Below are 24,043 nucleotides of genomic sequence, written 5' to 3' on the forward strand. Positions count from 1 at the left end.
GTTGTGTCATTTCAGTCCACCTGTTGATTTTACCTAACCGCCAGTTCCTTGAATAACTTGGTGGATTTTCAGAATGTTAAGGTCACACTCTTGCCATGGAAAAGAGAAGTCATGAAAGTCGATGTGATATAGGCCACCTTCATACCATACATCAAAAGCACTATGCTACCACTTTAAACAGTCATGGGCTCCCCCAAAGAATTTGGGGAAATGCATTTTGTTAGGAGTGCTGAGAATTGTTAGGAGACTCCTAGGAGACCTACACCTGGGATGCAGGTGGCGCTGTGGGTTAAACCACAGAGCCTAGGGCTTGCCAATCAGAAGGTCGGCGGTTCGAATCCTCGCAACGGGGTGAGCTCCCGTTGCTCGGTCCCAGCTCCTGCCAACCTAGCAGTTTGAAAGCATGTCAAAGTGCAAGGAGATAAATAGGTACTGCTCTGGCGGGAAGGTAAACAGCATTTCTGTGTGCTGCTCTGGTTCGCCAGAAGCAGCTTTGTCATGCTGGGCACATGACCTGGAAGCTGTATGCTGGCTCCCTCAGCCAATAATGTGAGATGAGTGCCACAACCCCAGAGTTGGTCACGACTGGACCTAATGGTCAGGGGTCCCTTTAGAGATCTACAGTTCCCAGAGCAATCCCTCTCTATGGGGAACTCTGAGAACGGTAGGGGGAGGGGAACAGGGGTCTGCTAACAACTTTCAGGACCCTTAACAAACTACAGCTCCCAGAATTCTTTGTGGAAAGCCATGATTGGCTAAAATGGCATAATAGTGCTTTGAATGGATGGTGTGATTGTGGCCTTAGTTAATTACACCCCTTCTGACATTAAAGGAGTGTGTGGGTGGGGGAGCAAGAGAAGGGCTTCTGATTATTTTTATTGGCAGCGTTTATGTGGCATATCATCAGCTGCTAGGGTCCCTTGAGAAGTCTCTGAACCCCTGAAAAAAAGGGTCAGGAAGGAAGGAAAAACTGCAGTTTACATGTATTCTGAATATGCCCTTTGCAAAAGGAATGAGTGATGTATTCAGGTGCGCATCCCAGCCAATGAACACTTGCTGTCTCTCCTCTCCAGTTATAAATGTGGTCATCATTTTGCTGCTCACCACCATGTTTGTCTTCTTATCTGTTTATTAACATTATTCATATACTACTGAATCAGCAAAAACCTCCAAGCGGTTTAAGACAATAAAAGGCAATAAGACAATAAAAGTCATACACAGGATAATACCAATGAAACCAAACCTTAAGGACAACTAGACATAGAATTTATGGAAACATAGATTGAAACGAGCAGTTAAAAAAGCAACATAGTTGCCAAGTTTTCCCTTTTCTCGCGAGGAAGCCTATTAAGCATAATGGAATTTCCCTTAAAAAAAGGGAGAACTTGGCAGCTATGAAAAGCAAGTGTGCATAATAAAAATGGTTAGAGGACCACCACACTCCTTTTCTGGGAGTTTATCTCCGTTTGCCGTGATCCAGTTGCGGACGCCAGAAAAGGGTGTAATAGTGGAGAGAAGATGCCCCTTCCAATGCCCCAGTGCATGCTGGGAGTAGCATGGAGAACTAAAAATAAAATAGAATTACAGGGCGAGTTCACATATCCAGTTGACCACACAGTAATTCTCCTCAGCTGCAGCTGCAATAGGCAAGAAAGCCCCACACAAAGTGGGCATGAAGACACCGAAATTGGGGGAGGTAAACGTGTGAACAAGTTTTGGGAAGAGGTGAGGAAGGAATTTTAAAAAAATAATAATAGGTGTACTGGTGACGTTAGACCCCAAATTTTGTATTTTATCAGTGGGCTGAATATGGACTTAATATCTAAGCCACTTGCAATTATACTATTTGCAGCTGCTTGTTTGACCATATCATACTAGAAGGACTAGCCTAGAAGGAGTCCTTTTCTTCTTCTTTTAATAATAGGTTTAATGAAGTGATATCTGTTATGAAAAACTGTCCTGTTCAACACCAGCCTTTGACACAAGCTTTTGTAAATAAATTTATTTTGTAAATAAAAGGAGGGAATGGGTGTGTGTGTGTGACAATGTATGAAGTTGCTTTAATCCACCACAGTTGTATTCCCAGGTAGCTATTTTCTAGCACATTGGATTGGGCAGTTTATAAAAAGGTTTCCAAACTTTTTGCATTTTCCTTAAGCAGCAAATTCCTCTGCCCAGCTTTCCTCCCTATGAAACGTATTAAACCTCCTTTCGATATATCATGCTGAGTAACGTTTGGGAGGGACATCTCTTGAACACAGGCGCTAACCCCCTTAGTCCTGTGTCCTGGGAGGTGGAGTGGGAAAATAGCCAACTTTGTGCTGATTGGCTGATTGGAGTGGAAGGAAAGCCTGTCTCCTGAATGAGTCAGCAAGCAGGAGGTGATGAGTGAGCAGCAAAAGAGGCACCTGGCTGGTCTGTGACATGTCTCATCCCACCACCTATTTGCTGGAGGGGAAAAGAAAAATCCCAGGAATAGCACAGGAATTGATGGCCGAAGCAGGGGGCTCGGAATAACGCCCCCTCCCCCATGGAGCAGTAGCCTTCCAGCTGTTCTTTCCACCCTCTCTAAAACTTTGCTCAGAGCTTTCATCTCATCACCCCAGCATCCTCATTCCTGCCTTAAAGGAAACCCTTCTGGATTAGCCTTCCTGATGGTCAAGATGGTCCTTAGCTTTGGTCCCTGGATGCCGGGAAGGAGGTGATGAGAGGGGCAGGGAAAGCACTTTAGATGAGAGCGGCATGCATCATCGTTATGGGATTGGGGAGGGGGAGTCAGCTGGAAGAAACTCTTAATGTCGTTTAATCCCGGTCATGAGAATTTGATTCTGATTATTATTAACTCCCAAATCCTTTTGGGCCTGGTCCAGAATTCTTCCTTAATCTCGCCGGCTTTCTGTTTTTCCATTTGCATCTTATCCTTTGGTAGCGTGCGCAACAGCAGCAGCAGCAACAGCAGCAGCAGCAGCGAGTTCACTGGAGAAACCGGGAGGCAGCTGTTCCTTTAAAATTGGTCCTCCCATGAGAAAGGAAATGAATGAGGAGGGGAAGAAGGCCGACTCCTGGCTCCTTTCCGTACAGCCCCTCAGCCGTCTCCTCCTGGAGCTTTTTCACTTGTCTCGTGGTGTGGGACTGAAGTCCAGTGCCTTATTTCAAACGCAAAGTGGCTTTGTTTGCTTTTTGAGGAAAGAAAACCAACCCGCAATTTATGATTCAGCACAGCAATGACTTTGCATCGGTAATAGGAGCTGAGGTGCCCTCTCAGTACTCTGGGCATCTCAGAAGTGTGGTGTAGGGAGAGAGGGAGGGAGAGGGAGAGAGAGAGAGAAAGAGAGAAGCTGATCCTCAATTTTCTCTTTTTGGTGGATTTGACAACCTTTTTTTCCTGCTCTGTTTCACCCTACCTCCCCCCCCCCACCGCCCCCTTCTTCAGAAAAGGGAGGTTCCTTCCCATTGCTATGTACGTCTAAAGGCGAGTAGGGTTTCTGCAGGGGTTGTTTTGTTTTGTTTGGTTTGGTTTAGGCAGCCTGGACAATATTCTTACAGACTTCTGCAACTGACATTGCCTGCCTGAGTTTCATCATAAGCTGTGTGTGCTACTTCTGCTGCCTTCTTTTTCGCTACACTCGCTTCCTGCTCCCTTTGGAAGTCTGTTTCTGTGAGTTCTGGGGATAATAAGATGGCATCATGTCTAACCCCAACACACCATGCACCATAACAAGGTCAGCCTTTCCAAACACTACTAATCAGCCCCCCCTTCCTCTGCCACCTCCCATTTCTCTCCCAACTGCTGGCTGTGCCCACCCTGCTTGCTGCCGATTTTGTCCTGTAAACCTCTATGGACTTCTTGCTGTTGTTGCATCCCTCCTTTTTCTCTCCTCTGGTCTAAAACCTTCTGCTGTAACCCTTTGCTGCTGCATCACCCCCTCCCCCAACCCCATATACTATATATCGTCTGCTTTTTATTGCTCCTTTGGATGAATTGAGGGTCATCAGAGATCTCTGTGTTTTTAAAAGTGCATGCTCCATCAACTTTGAAAGCGATGCCCAGGCTGAGATGCCCTAAGAAAAGGGGTGACCCAAATATGTGGAATCTAGGTCTGCTTGTGTGTCCTGGATGCTGGTATAGGTTGTTTAGCTCCCCTAGGAGCTGCCTTTTAGCCCTTACCTGGCTAGCTATTTTTACACATACAGGGAGGTGAGAGAAAGCATGCCTTGCATTTACCTTATGTCTTTGCTGACCCAGTACAGTGGTCAATCCAGTGAGGGGGTGAGTCAGGGGTATCACTTAGGACGGTGAAGGGGGGATAATTTGTATTGCTTGCTCAGATCAGCACTTGTGGGAAATTAGTGTTCAAACAGTTGGTCAATTGGCTGATCAAGTATTGTCATGTAACTGCAGAGTGTTTAAAACGCACCTGCCTTTTATAATTATTATTAGAAAACAAAGGTACTTTAATCTTCAACAGGTGTGATACCTAAATACAACAACAGATTTGTTAATAGTGTGAATAATGAAATTAATTTTGGGGGGAAAAAACTTGTAATGATTTGCTGAGTTGTAGTCAAGTAACCTTTACTCAGAGTAGACCCACTAAAATTAATAGACACTGCTAACAGGCCCATTAATTTCAATGAGCCTACTCTGAATAAGGGACGCGGGTGGTGCTGTGGGTTAAACCGCAGAGCCTAGGGCTTGCCGATCAGAAGGTCGGCAGTTCGAATCCCCACAACAGGGTGAGCTCCCGTTGCTCGGTCCCAGCTCCTGCCAACTTAGCAGTTCGAAAGCACATCAAAGTGCAAGTAGATAAATAGATACTGCTCCGGCAGGAAAGTAAACGGTGTTTCCGTGCGCTGCTCTGGTTCGCCAGAAGCAGCTTAGTCATGTCGGCCACATGACCTGGAAGCTGTACGCCGGCTCCCTCGGCCAATAACGCGAGATGCGTGCCGCAACCCCAGAGTCGGTCACGACTGGACCTAATGGTCAGGGGTCCCTTTACCTTTACTCTGAATAAAGGTAAGTTGACTACACCCCACCAGAACTTCAGAATTTGGTATTGTTTCTATAAATGAGAACGATTCACTGAGTGTGTGGCTTTTATTCTAGGACCTCAAAGTCACCCTTCAGCTGCAATTGAGAAAACTAAAAATAAATTTAAAGCAAAACAAGTAGTTAATGGCAACAATTAACAAACAAACAAAGTCAGTTTTGAATGGCAGCTGTGCTTAGGAGTCAAGACGCCAGCTGTTCAAGCAACATCAGCTTTGCAGAGCAAACTTTGAGGTCACAGGGAGGAAGGTATTCCTTGCTTCCAGTAGCAAGCATGGTGGAGTCATAGACAGTGTCAGGTTATGAGCTTCACCACTGATAACTGCTTGAAATCCTGTTCTTCTGTGAAGATGTCTATGTATCCAGCAGCTGGTGCATGGGAGAATCTTTGTTATGTTGGTGTGTTTGCTCCTGACTGCAGGGCAGGCAAGCTTTCTTCGCTCCTGCCAAATGGCACCATGGTGTAGTTTTAAAAAGGATTAAACTGCCAACAATACCAGTTGACATTTTTGGCTTTGTAGATTATTTTACCACAGTCAAGGAGTATGGTAGGTGGTCAGCTGACAGTATTTGACTGGTTACCTGATTGGTGTGCCCTACATATGAGACCTTTAAAGTAGGCATAGGCAAACTCCAGCCCTCCAGATGTTTGGGACTACAATTCCCATCATCCCTGACCACTGGTCCTGTTAGCTAGGGATGATGGGAATTGTAGTCCCAAACATCTGGAGGGCCAGAGTTTGCCTATGCCTGCTTTAAAGGAGTAAGTAGGTTTGTCAAAACTTAGATGAGGGCAAGGCAGACATGGCCCATATCCAAAACACAAAAAGGTAATTCAATATAATATGGGGGGAGGAACACAAAATGTGAATGTATGCAGATCTGTCAAACGGTCAATAATATAATATTCAGGATTATTTGCAATGAAGTCCAGTAAGAAGGCAAAACTATTATCCATCTGGAGTGCATACCGTCCTTGATTTGCTATTCTGATGCCTGGAACTACAGCTCCCATCATGCACCGCTGATGAAAGCATCATGTAATTTCTCAGCTGCTGCAGCACCGCACAGAATCCTCCTTTCTTACCAGACATCTCCAAATGAAGGAGAGGAAGCTCCCAGCTCAAAGATGCTGTGGTTGCAAGTGTGTTCTTTTAGCCACAGAAATTCTAGGACTGCAATACACTGATTTCAGAGAACAGCACTTTTATCTAGGCATTCCTCCAGTTCCAGCAATTTATGAAACATGCCTTCCTGTCTTTTACCCATATTGGTCCCTTTTAAGGCTCTTTTTTCTTTGCCTTATCAATGATGTTTTCTTCACACAGCAGTTCATTCTGTTTCCCCGATGTTTCACTGACTGTTGATTTCTGCATTATATTTGAGCTTTCACACAATGCAAAAACAGCTCCTGGAAATCTAGTGGAAGTTTAGCACTCATTTTTGTGTTAATTGGTTCCAGAAATAATGTGATTGCAATACCACCAACCTGGAAAATCACAGGAGTAAACTTACAAAATTTGGGGTGGTACACTGGCATATGGTTCTTTCCTGCAATTTTCATGAGGGAATGTTTGGGAGGGGGGGACAGAAGCAGGCATGTGCAAAAAATGTGGGGGAGTAGCAATCTCCAGTGATGTGGGTGGTTGTGCTACACGACACCCACTGAAATTTCTGTGGTCTAAACCACTGAGCCTAGGGCTTGCTGATCAGAAGGTCAGCGGTTCAAATCCCTGCAATGGGGTGAGCTCCTGTGGTTTGGTCCCAGCTCCTGCCCACCTAGCAGTTTGAAAGCATGTCAAAGTGCAAGTAGATGAATAGGTACTGCTCCAGCGGGAAGGTAAATGGTGTTTCCGTGTGCTGCTCTGGTTCGCCAGAAGTGGCTTAGTCATGCTGGCCACATGACCCGGAAGCTGTCTGCGGACAAACGCTGGCTCCCTCGGCCTATAGAGTGAGGTGAGCACGTAACCCCAGAGTTGTCCGCGACTGGACCTAATGGTCAGGGGTACCTTTACCTTTTTACTGATGTCAGAAAGCCACAGTGCCATAATGCAACAGGTCTTGCAGCATGAGAGGAACAAACTGATCACAACTGATTGCACATTTATTCCAAATCCAATTTAAACAATTTAGTTTAATTCAACAGAATGGATGAACTTGACCCAGGCATGCCAGCTTTTCGAAGTCTGATAGTCATTTACATCTCCAGCACTGCCCTGCTGCTTCCTTACCTCTTAGTGTCTCCCCACTGTCACCTAGGGGGCAGAACTGCCCACTTTGGGAACCACTGGTCTAGGGTAAAGTGCTATGACTTGAATGCAGCGGCGAAGGAAGGCACTCGGGTGCCTGGGGAGGTGCGCCCAGGGGTGGGGTGAGCCGCCCATAGGAGCAGAGTGAGGTCAGGGCGTGCTACACTCTCTCATGCATATTCCCCTCCTCTTATATGTACCTGTCTACTCCACCATGACAACCATTGGGCATGAGAACAGCTGTGACTCAAACCTTCAGCTTTCAGGAATGTACCAAAGTATGCTAGAGATCTAAATACCAAGTTTTTGAATGAATTAATAGTTGGCATTTTAAGTGAAAGTTTGTAGCAACCCTGACTCTAGTTTAGTTCTTTCTTCGTACTTACACCATTGTTGTTGTTTAGTTGTGTCCAACTCTTCATGACCCCATGGACCAGAGCACGCCAGGCACTCCTGTCTTCCACTGCCTCCCGCAGTTTGGTCAGACTCATGTTGGTGGCTTCAAGAACACTGTCCAACCATCTCATCCTCTGTCATCCCCTTCTCCTTGTGCCCTCCATCTTTCCCAACATCAGGGTCTTTTCCAGGGAGTCTTCTCTTCTCATGAGGTGGCCAAAGTATTGGAGCCTCAGCTTCAGGATCTGTCCTTCCAGTGAGCACTCAGGGCTGATTTCCTTCAGAATGGATAGGTTTGATTTTCTTGCAGTCCATGGGACTCTCAAGAGTCTCCTCCAGCACCAGAATTCAAAAGCATCAATTCTTCGGCGATCAGCCTTCTTTATGGTCCAGCTCTCACTTCCATACATCACTACTGGGAAAACCATAGCTTTATGGGAAAACTTACACCATTAGCACACACTAATAGCTGGTAGTTACTTAGGCAAGTTAGTTGTTGGCATCCATTTGTCTCGGGAGAAATGAAGGCGTGCACCTTTGGGGGTGAGGAAGGTTGCAGTGCCTGCTGTGACTGTAGTTTTGTTGCAGTTGGGGCAGATGAAGGCATCTGGTTGTGCTGCTGTACCATGGCTTTTCTTCTCTCCGCGTACCTCCCAGCCTTTGGTCACTGCTGTGGATGCACAACCTGACTGCATTAGTCTGCAAGGGGTTCCCACATGACGGGGTTAATGTTGCCAGCCTTCATGTCACGTTTGAAGCCAGCTCCCCAGAGAGCATTTCCTTGGAGATCTTGCCATCTTCCATTCTGTGGACGTGACCAAGCCAGCTTAGGAAAGTTGATCTAGATTTAAATAAATGTGGTTTCCCTAATGTGCCTATGCAAATCTGGGCTATTTATCTAAAACTTTTCACCATTGATTTCTTTATGCTTCATTGCCACAGTGCTATGTCATCTCTCTCTGTGTTACAGAGGCTGCATCTACTTCTGGCCAACTTGCACAGAACCTCCAATAGTATTATCTCTAGCCACTGCTTAGAGTAATGCTTAGCATATATGCAGCATTCATTGACTGTACGTACCCTAAACCTATAAATCAGGCCAGTGCCTCCAAACTACAGATTTGGGAATGGGAAACTGAGGGATGGTGACCTGTCTAATGCCATCTAGATACTCCATGACTCATTGCTCAGCCTTCTTCTACCTTCTTCAGATGTTTTGCACCATAGTTCCCACCAGCCCAAGCCAGCAAGGCAAGTGGTCAGGGATGTTGGGAGTCATAGCCCAAAGCATCTGGAGGGCAGAGGGTGGGGAAGTCTCATTGCTCATACTCTTCTGTATGGAGTCTTTGCTAAAGACTGCAATATGTATATGTGTGGATTGGGTAGTGTGCATTTGGGTGTAATTCTTATTCCCAACATGGCTATTTGAATGCATGCTGTGCCTTTGCAACTGCACATAGAAAGAGACAGCGTGGTGTAGTGGTTAGAGGGTTGGGACTAGGGCCTGGGAAACCAAGGTTCAAATCCCTACTTACCAAGGAAGCTCATTGGGTGGCCTTGGGCCGCTCACTGCCTGAGCCTAGCCTACCCCACAAGGTGGTTGTTGTTGTGGAGATTCATTGAGGAGGGGGAGAGAACTATGTTTGCCATCTTGAGTGCCTTTGCAGACAAAGATGGGAAATAAATGCAATAATAAAGCAGATTGGAGGTGGTACTCCATCTAGTTAAAGGCACCTTTTGTGAGTGTAGGATTTGGGGTATCTGCCTGCTGATGTTTACACCACCAATGTACTGGTACTATAGCGAAAAGGCAGGTCACTGCCCGAAAGCGCTTACAATCTAGACAATGTGAAACACTAAGAGGGAGGTGAAGAGAGAAGCCAATTTGGTTACACATGTGCAGGTTTTGTTGTCATTGGTGAGGGGGACTAATGAGGTTTCCTGGAAGAGATGTGTTGTGAAGAGGGATTTAAGGGAGGGAGAGACAGAGATGCTAGAACCTTTACCTATGCAGTGTGTATGTGTCTGTGTGTGTGTGTGTGTGTGTGTGTGTGTGTGTGTGTGTGAGAGAGAGAGAGAGAGAGAGAGAGAGAGAGAGAGAGAGAGCACATCAACATCTTCCAGCAGTGGCTCCTTCAGTGATCAGACCCCCCTCTGCCATCTCCCCCTCTAGGCGCTGTCCATTCTTTGGGTCTGCGCTTACCCTTCTGGTCAGTCAAACTCATCCATTCCCGCAGCTGGCGGGTATCAGAGAAACCCACATTGATTTGCTGTAGTAAAGTAGGGCAGGAAGGAGAATCACAGCCCCCATGGACGGGAGAGGAGCTCTGTCCCTGCTGGGCAGGAATCCTCGAATGATGAATGAGGCTGTGTGAAGTCATCTTTGCTCGTCCAATCTCGTCAGGCCTGATGGACTGCGAAAGGCAGGGCCTCCGCTGCAGATGCAGAAGCCTCTCAATACTCTGAACTGGCACACTTTCCCCTTAGAATGATGACTTGATGTTTTCAAGGCCAGGGCAAACTGGGTGAGGCGAGACTCCCAGGGAAGGACCAGTCTTTTTCCAAGTGGGCTTTTTTTCTTTTTTTTAAAGGGAGGTGGGTGGTGGTGAGGTGAGTGTATTTTATTTTATTTCCTCCCTCTGAGAGTGTGGTACTGTATGATCAAAACCTCACCTCCTTCCTCCGTGCACTGGATCCTTTTGTTAAGAGCATCTCTGAACATGCACCCACAGCCGAGTCCTTTGCACCTTTCTGGCTTTCCTGGCACTCCTCCCTTTTGTCCCCCACCCCACTCCCTTGTTACTTGCCTCTCCCCAGAACACCCCTTTCACATGCCTCCTGGTTACTCTCCTATCCCTCTCTCTTCTCCACATTTGCCTCCCCCCCTCCTCCCCGTTTTCTGAAGTTCATAGCTGAGGAATGTTTGGCCTTGATCTTCCTTCCCTTTGCAATGAAAGGGGGAAGCGGGTCATATGTCCTCTCCTCAGAGGGGACAGGGCATGTGGAGGGGAAAGGAGGGTGCCTCTGTTCTTCCGACAACAGGCCAAAACCTCTTCTTCTTACAAGGGAAGCGCTGAGAAATTTCTCAAACAGCTTCTCTGACTCCATCTGGCCATCTCTGTCTACAGCTTACCACAGGAGCTTATGTGTCCCCTGTGTGATTCCTGCATTGCAGGCAGTTGGATTAGATGACCATTTGGGTTCCCCTCCCCAGATCTACAATTCTATGATTTATGGCATTGGCGTGCCCTCCATTCCCCTCGCTGGGAGTTGCTTCAGAGATCAGGGGAGAGCCGCTTTCTTGCTCCACCAGCCCCTTCTCCATTTCTCCCCCCTCCCCCCTATAGAACTGTGTGTCGTCTCCTCTACCACGTCCTCATGTCTTATTTTCCCTTCTTTCCTCCCCTGCCCCCCCACCTCCTTCTCAATGATCTTGTTGACTGATAGGCCAAGCAGAAAATATGGAGGCGTCTGATATGGCGACAGCAAAGGTAGGATGGAAATGCTGCCGGCCTCCCTGTGCGTAAGTTGCTTCGCTTGGCAAATTCTTACTTTTTTCTTACGTTAATCTTCACTTTTTTTACGCCCTTCTCTTCCACCCCCCAGGGAAGGAAAAATATCTATGTTTGGTTCAGAGGTTGTGACATTATACAGTCGAGATCTGAGAGTCGCTCTTCTCTCCGTTTCAGAGGAATGCACTTTCTCCACCACTGCCCCCATTTCCCCTTCTCACACCCAGTTTATGCATAATGCGCTAAGGGTCCTGGATGCTTCTCTCTTGTCTCCATGTAGAGCATATCACACTGATGAGGAGGTGACCCGGGAGAAGGGAGGTCCCTTTGCTGCCTCTCCCAACCTCCCCTAATGCTCCTCCAATTGCTTCCCTGCCTCAAGAGAAGCAGGGCTTTCCCTAGGACTTCTTGGATCCTTGGCAAGCTTGGCTGTCGTCTAGCAGCAGAACACTAGAGGGTGTGCTTGAAGTAGAATTCCGAGGAAATTAATGTGCAAATTTGAAATTGCTTGGGGAAGAATTCCTAAGCATGCCTTGCCTTCCCTGAAGTTAGATGGTGTACTTACTGAAAGAGGGAGAACTGCCCCACCAACATGTTACCTGCAGGCCATGGAAGGGTACCTGTGGGAACTAGTTTGGGCAAAGTTGAGATGAAGGGAAAACAGCTACCTTGGTGGTAGTGGTGATTACAGAGAGGGGACTTAGAGGCAACTGACCCAATATTGCCCTCTCGTTTTGATGAGGCCTGTGTCTTCCATGACAGCATCATCCTCGCAGAAACTTTTCAGTCTAGATGAGGCTGGATTGTTCTGATCTGCACAATGCAGATGCATGTCTCTAATGCCAAGGTTGCTGGTTCGATCCCCATGAGGGACACCTGCATCTTCCTGCATTGCAGGGGGTTGGACTAGATGATCCTCAGGGCCCCTTCCAACTCTATGATTCTATGAACCTATGAACATAGAATCATAAGTCAAGAGTAGTTGGTGTTTATATGCAGCAGTTGCCAGCTTGCTTTACTGCCCTGTGGCACATAGAAAGCCAATTGGTGAAGGTTTTCCCGTCAGCCACCCAAATACCACAGACAGGAACATAGTTTCACTTCTATATGGTTTAAGATGCAGGACCAGTTCAATAGCTGGGAACCTGATTTAAATGCAATTCTGTATAGCAAGAATCCTAGGGAGGGAGAGAAAAGAAGAGGCGCCCACAATTCTTAGTTGCCCACTAGCTGTTGGCATGTGTATGAAAGTATCTAAACCAAGCCTTTTCCCAAGAAGCTTCAAAGCTTTCAGATTCAGTTATCCAATATACTTTGCTTCCTACCTCTCTTTGCTTTCTTCTTCCAAAAGTCATCCTCTTCATTTTTGAAGCACTGTTATACCAGATGTTTCTAAAGGTGTCCTAAGTATAGTTATCCCTTTCCTAATTTGTTTCCCCTTGACAATATTCTTAACTTTTGTACAGGTGAAACTCGGAAAATTAGAATATCGTCGAAAAGTGCATTTATTTGAGTAATGCAACTTTTTATTTTTTCTTTTTCTTTTAATTTTTACAAATGCTTTCTTTTGGAAATTCCACAGTAGTAAAACAAATAGTTACAATAATACACAAAATAAACAAAAATAAACATCGCTATTACATTTCATTAATTACATTACATTTATAATTGACCCGCCTAATGACAAATAATTAAAATTACAACAAATAAAGGCTTGACATACCTTGCTTTGCATGTCATGCATCTATCTCATATATTGGTTTCACCTTTTAAGTTGCATTACTGAAATAAATGCACTTTTTGACGATATTCTAATTTTCCGAGTTTCACCTGTACTTTCTTTGAAATGTGGCATTTGGACACTTCTGGGCTTGAGGTGCACTGGCCCTTTCTGTTCCCTCCTTGTGGCTTGTTAGAATTTGAGACAATTGTGGATATTATGGACATGCATTCTGGGAGTTGTTTCAGGCACAGAGGGTCCTTTTAAAGTAACAATCCATGAAGTCATTCTGCGGACCTCCATTTCCAAATGGACATATTGGACTGTTGTCAGGAAATTGCAGGCCGGCTTTTTTGGGGAGGGGGAGGGGCAAACTGGTAGAAAACATTATTACAGATACAGTTACCAAGCAGATAGCAGAAGAAGTCTTGGTGAAGGCTAAATCTTGCCTCACTAACCTTTTAGAACTTACATCTTCAAGAAGCTTTTGAAATGTTCCTCACGCAAAACTCCTGAGTAAGCTTCATAGTCGTGGAATAAGGGGAGAGGTTATACTGTGGATAAGTAACTGGTCAGCACTTACTTGTGAGAAATTAGTGTTCAAACAGCCTAAAAGATTTTGGTCAATTGGCTGATCACGTATTGTCATGTAACTGCAGAGTGTTTTAAAAGCACTTGCCTTTTATAATTATTATTAGAAAACAAATATACTTTAATCATCAACAGGTGTGATACCTAAATATGACAACAGATTTGTTAATAGTGTGAATAATGAAATTAATTTTAGAAAAAAAAACTTGTAATGAATTGTTGAGTTGTAGTCAAGTAACCTTTACTCAGAGTAAAGGTAAAGGGTAAAGGGACCCCTGACCATTAGGTCCAGTCGTCACCGATTCTGGGGTTGCTGCGCTCATCTCGCTTTATTGGCTGAGGGAGCGGGTGTACAGTTTCCAGGTCATGTGGCCAGCATGACAAAGCTGCTTCTGGCAAACCAGAGCAGCACACGGAAACAGCGTTTACCTTCCCGCCGGAGTGGTACCTATTTATCTACTTGCACTTTGACATGCTTTTGAACTGCTAGGTTGGCAGGAGCTGGGACCGAGCTACGGGAGCTCACCCCGTCGCAGGGATTTGAACCGCCGACCTTCTGATTGGCAGGCCCTAGGCTTTGTGGTTTAACCCACAGCGCCACTCAGAGTAGACCCACTTAAATGAAGGAGCGTCTCCTCCCCCATCGTTTTGCCCGGACACTGAGGTCCAGCGCCGAGGGAATTCTGGCGGTTCCCTCGCTACGAGAAGCCAAGTTACAGGGAACCAGGCAGAGGGCCTTCTCGGTAGTGGCACCCACCCTGTGGAATGCCCTCCCACCAGAGGTCAAAGAGAACAACAACTACCAAACCTTTAGAAGGCATCTCAAGACAGCCCTGTTTAGGGAAGCTTTTAATGTTTGATGGATTTCTGTATTTTAATATTTTGTTGGAAGCCGCCCAGCTAACTTAGGCCCATTCATTTCAATGAGCCTACTCTGAATAAAGGTATGTTGACTACACCCCATGAGAACTTCAACAGAATTTTGTGCGGGTTCTGTAAATGAGAACGATTCACTAAATGTGTCTTCCCCATGGCTTTTATTTTAGGAATGAGGTTATATTGTGGATAAGTAACTGGTTAAGAAACAGGAAACAGAGAGTAGGAATAAACAGTTCTCCTAATGGAAGGATGTAGAAAGCGGAGTCCCCAAGGATTGGTACTGGGACCTGTGCTTTTTAACTTCTACATAAATCATCTGGCATTAGTAGTGAACAGTGTGGTAGCTGATGATACCAAACTGTCCATGGTGGTTAAAACTAAAAGAATTGTGAGGCGCTTTGAAAGGATCTGTCCAAGCTTGGTGAATGGGTAGTAACAAATGTAAGCAAATGTAACGTGCATTGGAAAAACAAAACAAAAAATCATAATTCACATACTCACTCATTGGGGTGGTGGTGGTCTGAACTGGTGGTGAATGACCCTGAATGAGACAACAGGGTCATAGAACAATAGAATTGTAGAGCTGGGAGGTATCCTGAGGGTCATTTAGTTCAACTCCTTGCAATGCAGGAATCTCCACTAAAGCATCCATGGCGAGATGGCCATCCAACCTTGGCTTAAAATCCTCTAATATGAAGGAGAGTCCACCACCTTCCAAGGTAGTCTGAAATGGATAGCTTGATGGGCCTGTCAAGATAATAATGTTGCTATGCAAATCTATGTTAAGACCACATTTGGAATGCTGGAAGAGATTCAGAAAAGGGCAAGGAAAAAATGGTTTAGGATCCTGGTGCAGCAATTTCCCTATAAGGAAAGGTTACATCATTTGGGGCTTTTCCATTTAGAAAAAAGAGAGTAAGGGTGAATATGATAGTGGTGCGTAAGATTATGTATGAAGAGAGTGGAGAGAAGTTTTTCTACCAGTCTCATAGTACTAGAACCTAGAGAGACAAAGGTGGTGTTCTTCATGCAGCACAGTTAATTCATGGAACTTTCTCCCACAAGAAGTAGTGATTGCCACCAACTTAGAAGTCTTTAAAAGAGGATTAGGCAAATTCATGGAGGAGAAGACCATCAGTGGCTAATAGCCAGGATGGCTATGCTTTACCAGTTGCTGGGAGTTGCAAGTGGGAAGAATACTGTGGCATTCAGTTCTTGCTTGCGTTCTTCCTATAGGTGCTTGGGCACTCTGACAACAGGATGCTGGGCTAGTTGGGCCTTTGGTCTGAAGAAGACTTGAGAAGACCATATTATTCTGAGGACCAGCTCTAGCCTGAAACACAATTTAAATTCTGTGCATAATGATGTTGTTCAGCATTTATATAAGTGTTCAAAACATGCAACCTTATAAGGTAGGACAATATTCTGGCCATGCTGCAGATGGGTAAAGGAAGATGAGAGAACAGTTTACCTAAAGCCGCCGAGCAACTTCATGGCTAAGGTGGAATTTGCGCTTCCTAGCTAACAACTTGAGTCTCTTGTCTATACTAGGTGTCTGGTGTGTTCCACAAACACCATTGAGAATCTCCATAAATTCTGGCCCAGAATGTGAGATAGCCCCTGCGGATGTGCCATAAATAAACAGGAGAAAATATATTCCCATGACTGGGCTTTCAGTGCTGCTCTCACCTTCCTTCCCTCCCCTGCTTCCTTTATAAATATTTTGTAGCATCTCGCCCAGCATGCCTTGGGAGCAAGAGGTTGCCACTTGGATAAACTGCCTCCTCTCTTCACCTCGTTTTTCCTTACTCCATCTCTCCTGGCAATCTCCTTGACCTCCAAAGTGTTCTTGGCTGCGTGCTCAGTGCCTGACATCTCCCTTTCCTTTTTAAAAATATAAACCCTTATACATTGCTGAATGTGATTCTGCAGTACTGCTTTGTCCCAGATTTCACCAGGTTTCCAGGTCTCCTGACCCATTTTACAGCCAAAGGGGCTCAGCATCCCAGGGAGGTGTGCAGGTCAGAAAGCAGCTCAGAGCAAGAAGTTTGGGTTTAAAATTAAAAGAACTTCCGAGGTCACTGCCACACAACCGATTTGCAGCTTGATGTACTATCTGAGAAAACACTGCCTGTCCCTTACCAATCAGGATTTGGTTCAGAATCAATTCCACTTTAGTGAAGCAATTGATTGCAGATAATTTCTCAATCAGAGAACAACCTCAGTGATTATTAATATTGATGGTGATTATAATAAATATAGTGCAGCATCAATGTGCATGGTGCTTTCAAGAGCCAAATAAGTGCTTGCCCCAATGAGGTTACATTCAAAATATTTGATCCTGCATTAGCCAATAACATGTGAGCCATCAAGTGTGTGTGTGTGTAAACCTATGCATAAGCTCCAGTTTGATTCGTTGTTAATTTTCATTAAGGAGCTGTAATTCATGAAATCTTGCTACTTTCAAATTTTAAACGGTGAAAGTCCATCCAAGCACACCAATACCTGTGCCTTTAAGGCGGCACAATACTCTTTTGCATCAGAATCCTGCTCCACAGCAAATCAGAGCAGGGCCTTCAGTGGGACAGCCCATTTTGTGGAACAGCACCTCTTGTTTTCCGGCTGGATGAAGATTGAGTATTATTTGTATTGCTTTTAAATCTATCTTTAGTTTTTGTATTGCTTTTAATCATGGCTTGCATGATTGTCATTCATAATGAAACTGATATAAAAGGTGATTCAAATGATGATGAAGGTGGTGGGGGTGTTGATGATGATGATATTCTAAAGATAACAAGGAATGGCCACTTGGCCCAGGACCAACTGGCCAAGCTGCTCCATTATTATCAGTGAACTCTGGCTCAGGGCAGATTTGGGTTTAGCCAGAAGGTAGATAATGGGTTTCATCTTGTGATATCAGTTAGTGGCCTCGCATAAAATGCAGTGAAATTGTTAGTGCGTGCTTTGAATTTGTTAAATATTGAGCTGAGTTTGTTAAATGTTGGGCTGCTCTAGCTCTTCAGTTGTAGCAATGGGTGAGGTGGGTCTTGGCTATTTCCATGCTGGTTTTTGTTTTTTGAGAGTCCAGAGCATGCGTTCTTTTAAGCCACTTTATCTTCCACATGTTTTCATTACCAATCCTAGGGGAGGGCTGGGCGAACGTCAGACTGGTGGGGATCTACTAGATCCACCAACTATCACCAGGTGCAAGAAGCACATTTAGAGCTAACAAATTACGATCCCAGGGATTTGTTCTGAGTATCAAAACTGAACTGAGTTCACTGTCCTTCTACACAAAAGTAGACTCCTGTTCCCACTCACCACCACCACTTCTCTTCATTTCAACAGTATAATTTGAGGAGGAGCATATTAATAATAAATAAATAAATAAATAAATAAATTTAAAAAAATTTATACTCCGCCCTCCCCAGTCAAAACCGGGCTCAGGGCGGCTCAATATTGTTGTTGCCATTGTTAAGCAATGGTGAACCAGAAAGCTTTGCCAGCAGACTTCTTCAAATCTAACCCAGAGATTAATTTATTTACTGCATTTATATCCACCGTTTTCCTAAAAGGAGCTGAAGGTGGTGTCCATGGTTCTCTCATTTAATCCCCACAACAATCCTGTGAGGTAGGTTAGGCTGAGAGACTGGTCCATTGTTGCCTAGTTAATTTCAGGGGGGATTTGAACCCTGGTCTCCCAGGCACTAAGCTGACACACTAACCACTGCACCACGCTGGCTCTCCAACAGTAGATTTTGCTCTGCTTTCTCCCTGTCTCTGGGGACAGCAGGGACAACCTTGGCCCTTGCAGCTAATCTTCCTGGCTTTTCAGGTGGTCTAAAAGGTAACGGTAAAGGGACCCCTGACCGTTAGGTCTAGTCACGGACGACTCTGGGGTTGCTGCGCTCATTTCACTTTATTGGCCGAGGGAGCCGGTATACAGCTTCCGGGTCAGGTGGCCAGCATGACTAAGCTGCTTTTGGCGAACCAGAGCAGTGCACGGAAATGCCGTTTACCTTCCCGCCAGAGTGGTACCTATTTATCTGCTTGCACTTTGACGTGCTTTTGAACTGCTAGGTTGGCAGGAGCAGGAACCGAGCAATGGGAGCTCACCCTGTTGCGGGGATTTGAACTGCCAACCTTCTGATAGGCAAGGCCACAGCGCCCCTCCTCTTTGATTGATTGTGTGTGTTGGGGGGCGGGGGTGGGGCGGGAAGAGCCATGAACCAAAGCTTTCAGATAACAGTGTCTTGGGTCAGAATCTACTAGAGCCAAGTTAGAGCATCTGTGCACTGAATTGCCTGCTGTGGTTTCCACTGCACTACTCCAGAGTTAGGTGATGTTATAAAGCTAGCATTTATAATATATATTTTTTAAAAGGAGGGTGGGATAATAACCCCCCCCATACACACACCATATTTCTTTTGTTTAAACCGGTATTTCCCAAACTTGGGTCTCCAGCTGTTTTTTTGGACTACAGTTCCCATCATCCCTGACCACTGGTCCTGCTAGCTAGGGATGATGGGAGCTGTAGTCCAACGACAGCTGGAGACCCAAGTTTGGGAAACTCCTGTTTCAAACCTGCCTTTCCTCAGCTTTATGAACCCCTAAACTCAGCCCAGGGGCCTGTTTTCAATGTCTGAGTTTTGCCTGGAGCACTTGAAGTGTGAAAAGGGCAAGAGCGTCTCTACCCGGTGCAGAGTGCCTTCCTTCCCCATGGCACGGCACCTAGGAGGCTGATCCCGACCCGATTTACTCGGGAGCTTCATAAGCTGAAGCATGGCTAGAATGGAAGCCTCGGAGACTTAAGAGAAGCTCGATTTCTTGACAGCCATACTCCCCGCCCTGAGTGCAGCCGGATTTGTTCCCTAGTAAGGATGCTCAGAACTCGCACCCCGCTCCTGGGCATGCCTGCTTATGGACGCCAGCCCTGCCGGGACCGCGGGATTTCTCGGGAAGGAAACAAGGTCCAGCCTAAGCGAGGCGCTCTGGGGAGTCCCCGGGCTAAGGCTGGCCCCGCGCGCCCTCCCCTCCCCTCGGCTGCTTCCATCCGCGGAACCGCGAGGCGGGCATCCTCCTCTCTCCGCAGGCTGGCCCAGCTTGGCCGGCTTTCTCTTTCGCTGGCGGCGGGCGCCTTTAAAGGGCGGGCGCAGCCACTCGGGCCGGGCAAGTGGGCAGGCGAGGCGCGCTGCGCCGGGGTCGCATCTATTCGAGGACCCGGCAGAAGGAGGAGGAAGGGGATAGATTAGCTGGAGGAGGACGACCAGCAGCACAGCAGCAGGAAGCAGCAGCAGCAAGGGCTGGATCCGGACCCCCGGCGGGGCTTGGTGCGCTGCGCCGCCCCTGGGTGCCGCCCCAGCATCTGGGAGCTCGCCGTGGGCGCCTGGGCCGTTGGCGGCGGCGCGGGGAGGCCATGGTATGATCTCCGCCTCGCTGGCGTGCCCGGGCTGCCCGCGCTCCGCAAAGCCGGCTCCCGGCAGCAGCAGCAGCGAGAGCGGCGGCGGCGGCGGAGTAGCGAGAGCGGCGGCAGCAGTAGCAGCAGCCTGGGGCGGCGGGGCGGCGCTGCCCTCCTCCTGCCGCCCGCCCGCCTTCCATGCCGGGACGGTGCGCTTCCCCGGCAGCCTGCGCCTGCCCGGCCTCTTCCACTATGTCTTGGGAGCCGCTCCGGCGTCGTCAGTGGGCAGCCAAGGACACGACGGGCACCGGCTGATCGTGACTGTACTAATGAAAGGCTTCAAGCTTGCCTGGTAAAGAAAGAAAGGAAGAAAAGGAAGCGGGTGGGCCGGGCGGTGGGCGGCGCCGGGTCTGGGGGTCGGGGATCGGGCTCCTCGCCTGGCCTTCCAGGCCGCCACCGTCGTCATCCACCCCTGGTGTGCTTTTTTCTATAGGGCTGCATCACCGGAGAGGTGCTGGGAGGAGCGCACGGAAGCTGAGCTTCACTGCAGGGTGTGAATGCATCCCGGGGAAGGAGGGAGAGGACCGTGCAAAGGGGCTTCTCTTTGAGCAGCAGCAGCGCCTCTGCATCAACGATGCTGGTGCAGTGGCGCCTCTTGGCGCTCTCTCTCTCTCTCCAGCCTCTCCCCTTTCCTTGCCACACCTCTCTCCCCTGCCTGCCGCCTAGGTGTGCAGTTGCAGGCAGGCCCTGCCGCTCGTTTCTCCGCTGAGGGAGAGCAGTGCGGTATATTCGGAAGAGCCCTCTCCTCTTCCTTAAAAAAATAAAAGTTAATAAATGGGAGGCTTCCGAACTTTTCTTCTTTCTGTTATGTTTTGTCGATTAGTAGTTTGGTGCATAGACAGCTGATCCCGGAGATGCAGGCAAGGAGCAACTCCGGTGGGCGTAGCAACTTGCAGGCTTTTGAGTTACTCTTTGTCAAGGAGAATGGAGAGAGATTGCACCTTCCCTAAGTGTACAGTAGGCGAGAGAGGTGGTGGTTAAAATTGCAGCATTAGTAACTCGCCTTGATCTCTCTCTTCCTCTCCCCTTAATGCCCGAAATGTAGCCACTCTCTTTATTTTCCTGGAGAGGAAAGATTATGTGTCGCTTGAAGCCTTGAATGCTTCTGTCCTGCACACAGGGTATGTGTGATCTCTTTCCCTGTCCCATGTCCTTTTTGGAATATATTTCAAAAATACGGAGCCGGCACAATAATTTCCATGATTGTTTCAACTTGGGCACAACTTGCCATGCTTTCTCAGGAATTTCCTGAAATGTTGCCGAAGGTGATGGGGTACTGTGCTTGCATTACAGACACCCCCTAAGAACTTGTGACCATAAGCCATTGTTTGGGTTTGTTCTTCTTATTGTTGTTATTGCTTTTACATCCCACCTTTCCTCCAAGGAGCTCAAGGTGGCATTCCCAGTTTAAACCCCAACAACACTGAGAGGTAGGCTGAAAGATGGTAAATGGCCCAAGGTCATAAGTTTTGCTAGAAGAAGTTCCGTTATAAAGATGCATTGAGATAATACTTAAAATTGTCTTGTGAACTATCCTGAAATCTACGGATGAAGGGCAGTATACTACTACTACTACTACTACTAATAATAATAATAATAATAGAAACTTATTATTTGGAAGTTGAGCGAAAGTCAACATAGTTGTTTGTGTTTATAGACTCCAAATCCTCTTTATAAAAGGTAAAGTGCATTTATTACGGTGCTTTCTTCAATACAGGTAATTGGTACTTGAGTAGGAGAGATGTTCACATACTCCACTGAAATAGGAATTGTTCTTTCTTCCAATAAGCAGTCATTTAGTAAGGTGGTGGCTGAAATATTGATTAAATCCATTTTATCGTGCCTAATAGTAATGCCTACTTGCATAAATGGTTAGAAAGCTGTTGTAGAGTGAGATACTTCCATTAGTAGGAGGTGAGAGGGGGGGACTTAAATTAGGTGGAGATGGGGGGGAATCATATATTACTTGGAGTGGTCATTTTTTTAGAATAAACTTTAGGTTTGTATTAGTGGATCGGTCAGATTTATGTTATAGAAAGCATCTTGAAATGAGCCTTGTTTTTTTTGGGGGGGGGGGTTGCTGGCTTACCAGGCCTTTAAGATGTTTCACATTTTAAATTGTGTGTGTGTGCAAATACAGATTGAGAAAGCTTAGTATACAGCTGGAGCTGCACTTGCAATAACATAATGCAGGCAACGGGTAGATGATATTCCGATTACCTCTCAAACGTCCTCTTTTAAAAAACCACCACACAATTTCAGCACCATGCTGATACAGTATGTTCTTGAATGAATGAAGTGTTGGATGGGGCTAGAGTATTGCATAATAGCTTAGCAATGCTTCCTGGCAAGCAAGACCCATGCTACAGTCTGTGAATAGTAAAACTGTAGTGTTTGCATCAGGCTTGTCTGCCCACTCATAAAAAAAATAATTTCTTCTTAATTATGTAACAGTGTGATTTGCTCACATTGAAACATATATTTAAAGTAATTGATGCTGCAGAATGGCTGGGGCTACAATCTCTCTCTCTCTCTCTCTCTCTCTCTCTCTCTCTCTCTCTCTCTCTCTCTCTCTCTCCCTCCCTCCCTCCCTCCCTCCCTCCCTCCCTCCCTCCCTCCCCCGCTAGATCAGAGGCTAAGAAGGATTGGGCAGGAACAGTACGTGCATGGCAGACTTTATAGATTCACACTCCGCATTCAGAAAAAAGAGAGAGATGCTGATTGTATGTTTAGGGCAACTCTTACATCTAGTGATAAATATGCTCAGAAGATGCTAGAGGGCGCTGCCTCACTGCCGATGCCTAATCTCTAACAAGCACTATAATTTTTGTCCTACTTGATGTTTATGTTAGGAAGGAAAGCTTCTTTCTTTCTTTCCTTTCTTTCTTTCTTTCTTTCTTCCTTTCTCTCTCTCTCTCTCTCTCTCTCTCTCTCTCTCTCTCTCTCTCTCTCTCTCTCTCTCATTCTTTCTTTCTTTCTGTATACATTTTTAGTGTTTTCTTCCTCCTTGCTTTCTCCACTTTGCAGTGGAAGAAGCCATTATGATCTTATTCAGTTAGGAGGCTCAGTTGTCACTCTGATTTCAGAGGATGGGAAATAGGTGATGATGGAATGCAATGCACAGGGGATTTTTCTGCACAACCTTAATGGAAAAATATATGCTTTCCATGCTTGTGTTGTTTTCCTGCAATTTTTTTGGGGGGGGGCTTCATTTTTGCCAAACGCTTCAAGTTATCTGAAAGTGTTATAGTCCAGCATTGATTTTTCAGTCTGCATTTTAAACTAAACTGAAAAGTTTTTTTGTTTTTTTAAAAAACAATAAACAGATTGAGTTTGGTGGGTATATATTATGAAAACAGAAGTGAATTTCTGCTCAACTATGAAACTGAATGATCTTGGGACGAAGTAGTGACTTAACCTACCTTGGAGGGTTGCTGTGAAGATAAAACAAGAAGACCCTTTTTATATGATGCTTTCAGCACTGAGGGAGCATGGAACTTACAGGTGGTAATTAAGTAGAGTCTTTTCATATATATATATTTTTTTAAAAAATAGCTTTTACTTATTCTGTAATTCTTCTCTTGATTGAAAAGTATAAATAAGGATTGTAAAACAATGCTCCTTGCTCTGGTTTATGTAAGTTTTTTATTTAAAAAAATCTGCCACACTCACAGTATTTTATCCAGTTTATTTTGCTATTCTTACTGTCCATAGTGCTAGCAAACATTGCAGTGAGCAAAAAGGGTTTTGAAAGTGCCTTCTGAGACTTTTCAGCGTAGAAACACTCTGATGCCTCCATTAAGTGCAGTCAGTAATGTAGTCCACCTTTTGTAGAAGAGGAACGATCCACTTTCTATCTTTAGAATCATAGAATCGTAGAGTTGAAAGGGACCACAAGGGTCATCTAGTCCAACCCCCTGCAATGCAGGAATCTTGGTCTTGTTATCCTTGGTGGCCATCTAATTCTTATTCCTGGTTCTTGTTGGAAGATTCAAGACAGAGCAATAATGCTTCTGAATACCAGATTCTGGGAGCCGCAGAAGGGGAGAGTGCTCTGGTGCCCGAATCCTGCTTGTAGGTGTCCAACTGGCTGGCCATTGTGAGAACAGGATGTTGGACTAGATGGGCCATTGGCCTGATCCAGCAGGCTATTCTTACGTTCTTATGTGTGGGGTGGGTTACTACATG

The 24,043-nt window shown here is 46.0% G+C and overlaps 1 protein-coding gene across 11 annotated transcripts in view; it reads left to right on the plus strand.

The window, feature by feature from the left end:
* Positions 1–24,043, plus strand: part of GRAMD1B (GRAM domain containing 1B) — a 157,609-nt gene that overhangs the window by 36,604 nt on the left and 96,962 nt on the right. Inside the window, exon 2 of one of the 11 annotated variants that reach the window (XM_088657710.1) lies at positions 11,143–11,218. The exons of 7 other annotated variants lie outside the window; for them this stretch is intronic. In XM_088657710.1, coding sequence (XP_088513836.1) covers positions 11,157–11,218 — 62 coding nt within the window. In that variant the 5' untranslated portion in view covers positions 11,143–11,156. Of the gene's footprint in view, positions 1–11,142; positions 11,219–19,601; positions 20,148–24,043 lie in introns of those variants that run through there. 3 more of the 11 variants (XM_088657712.1, XM_088657705.1, XM_088657706.1) reach the window with 3 other exon arrangements.

Source organism: Zootoca vivipara, chromosome 14, assembly GCF_965207765.1.
Source record: "Zootoca vivipara chromosome 14, rZooViv2.hap1.1, whole genome shotgun sequence".
NCBI lineage: Eukaryota > Metazoa > Chordata > Lepidosauria > Squamata > Lacertidae > Zootoca > Zootoca vivipara.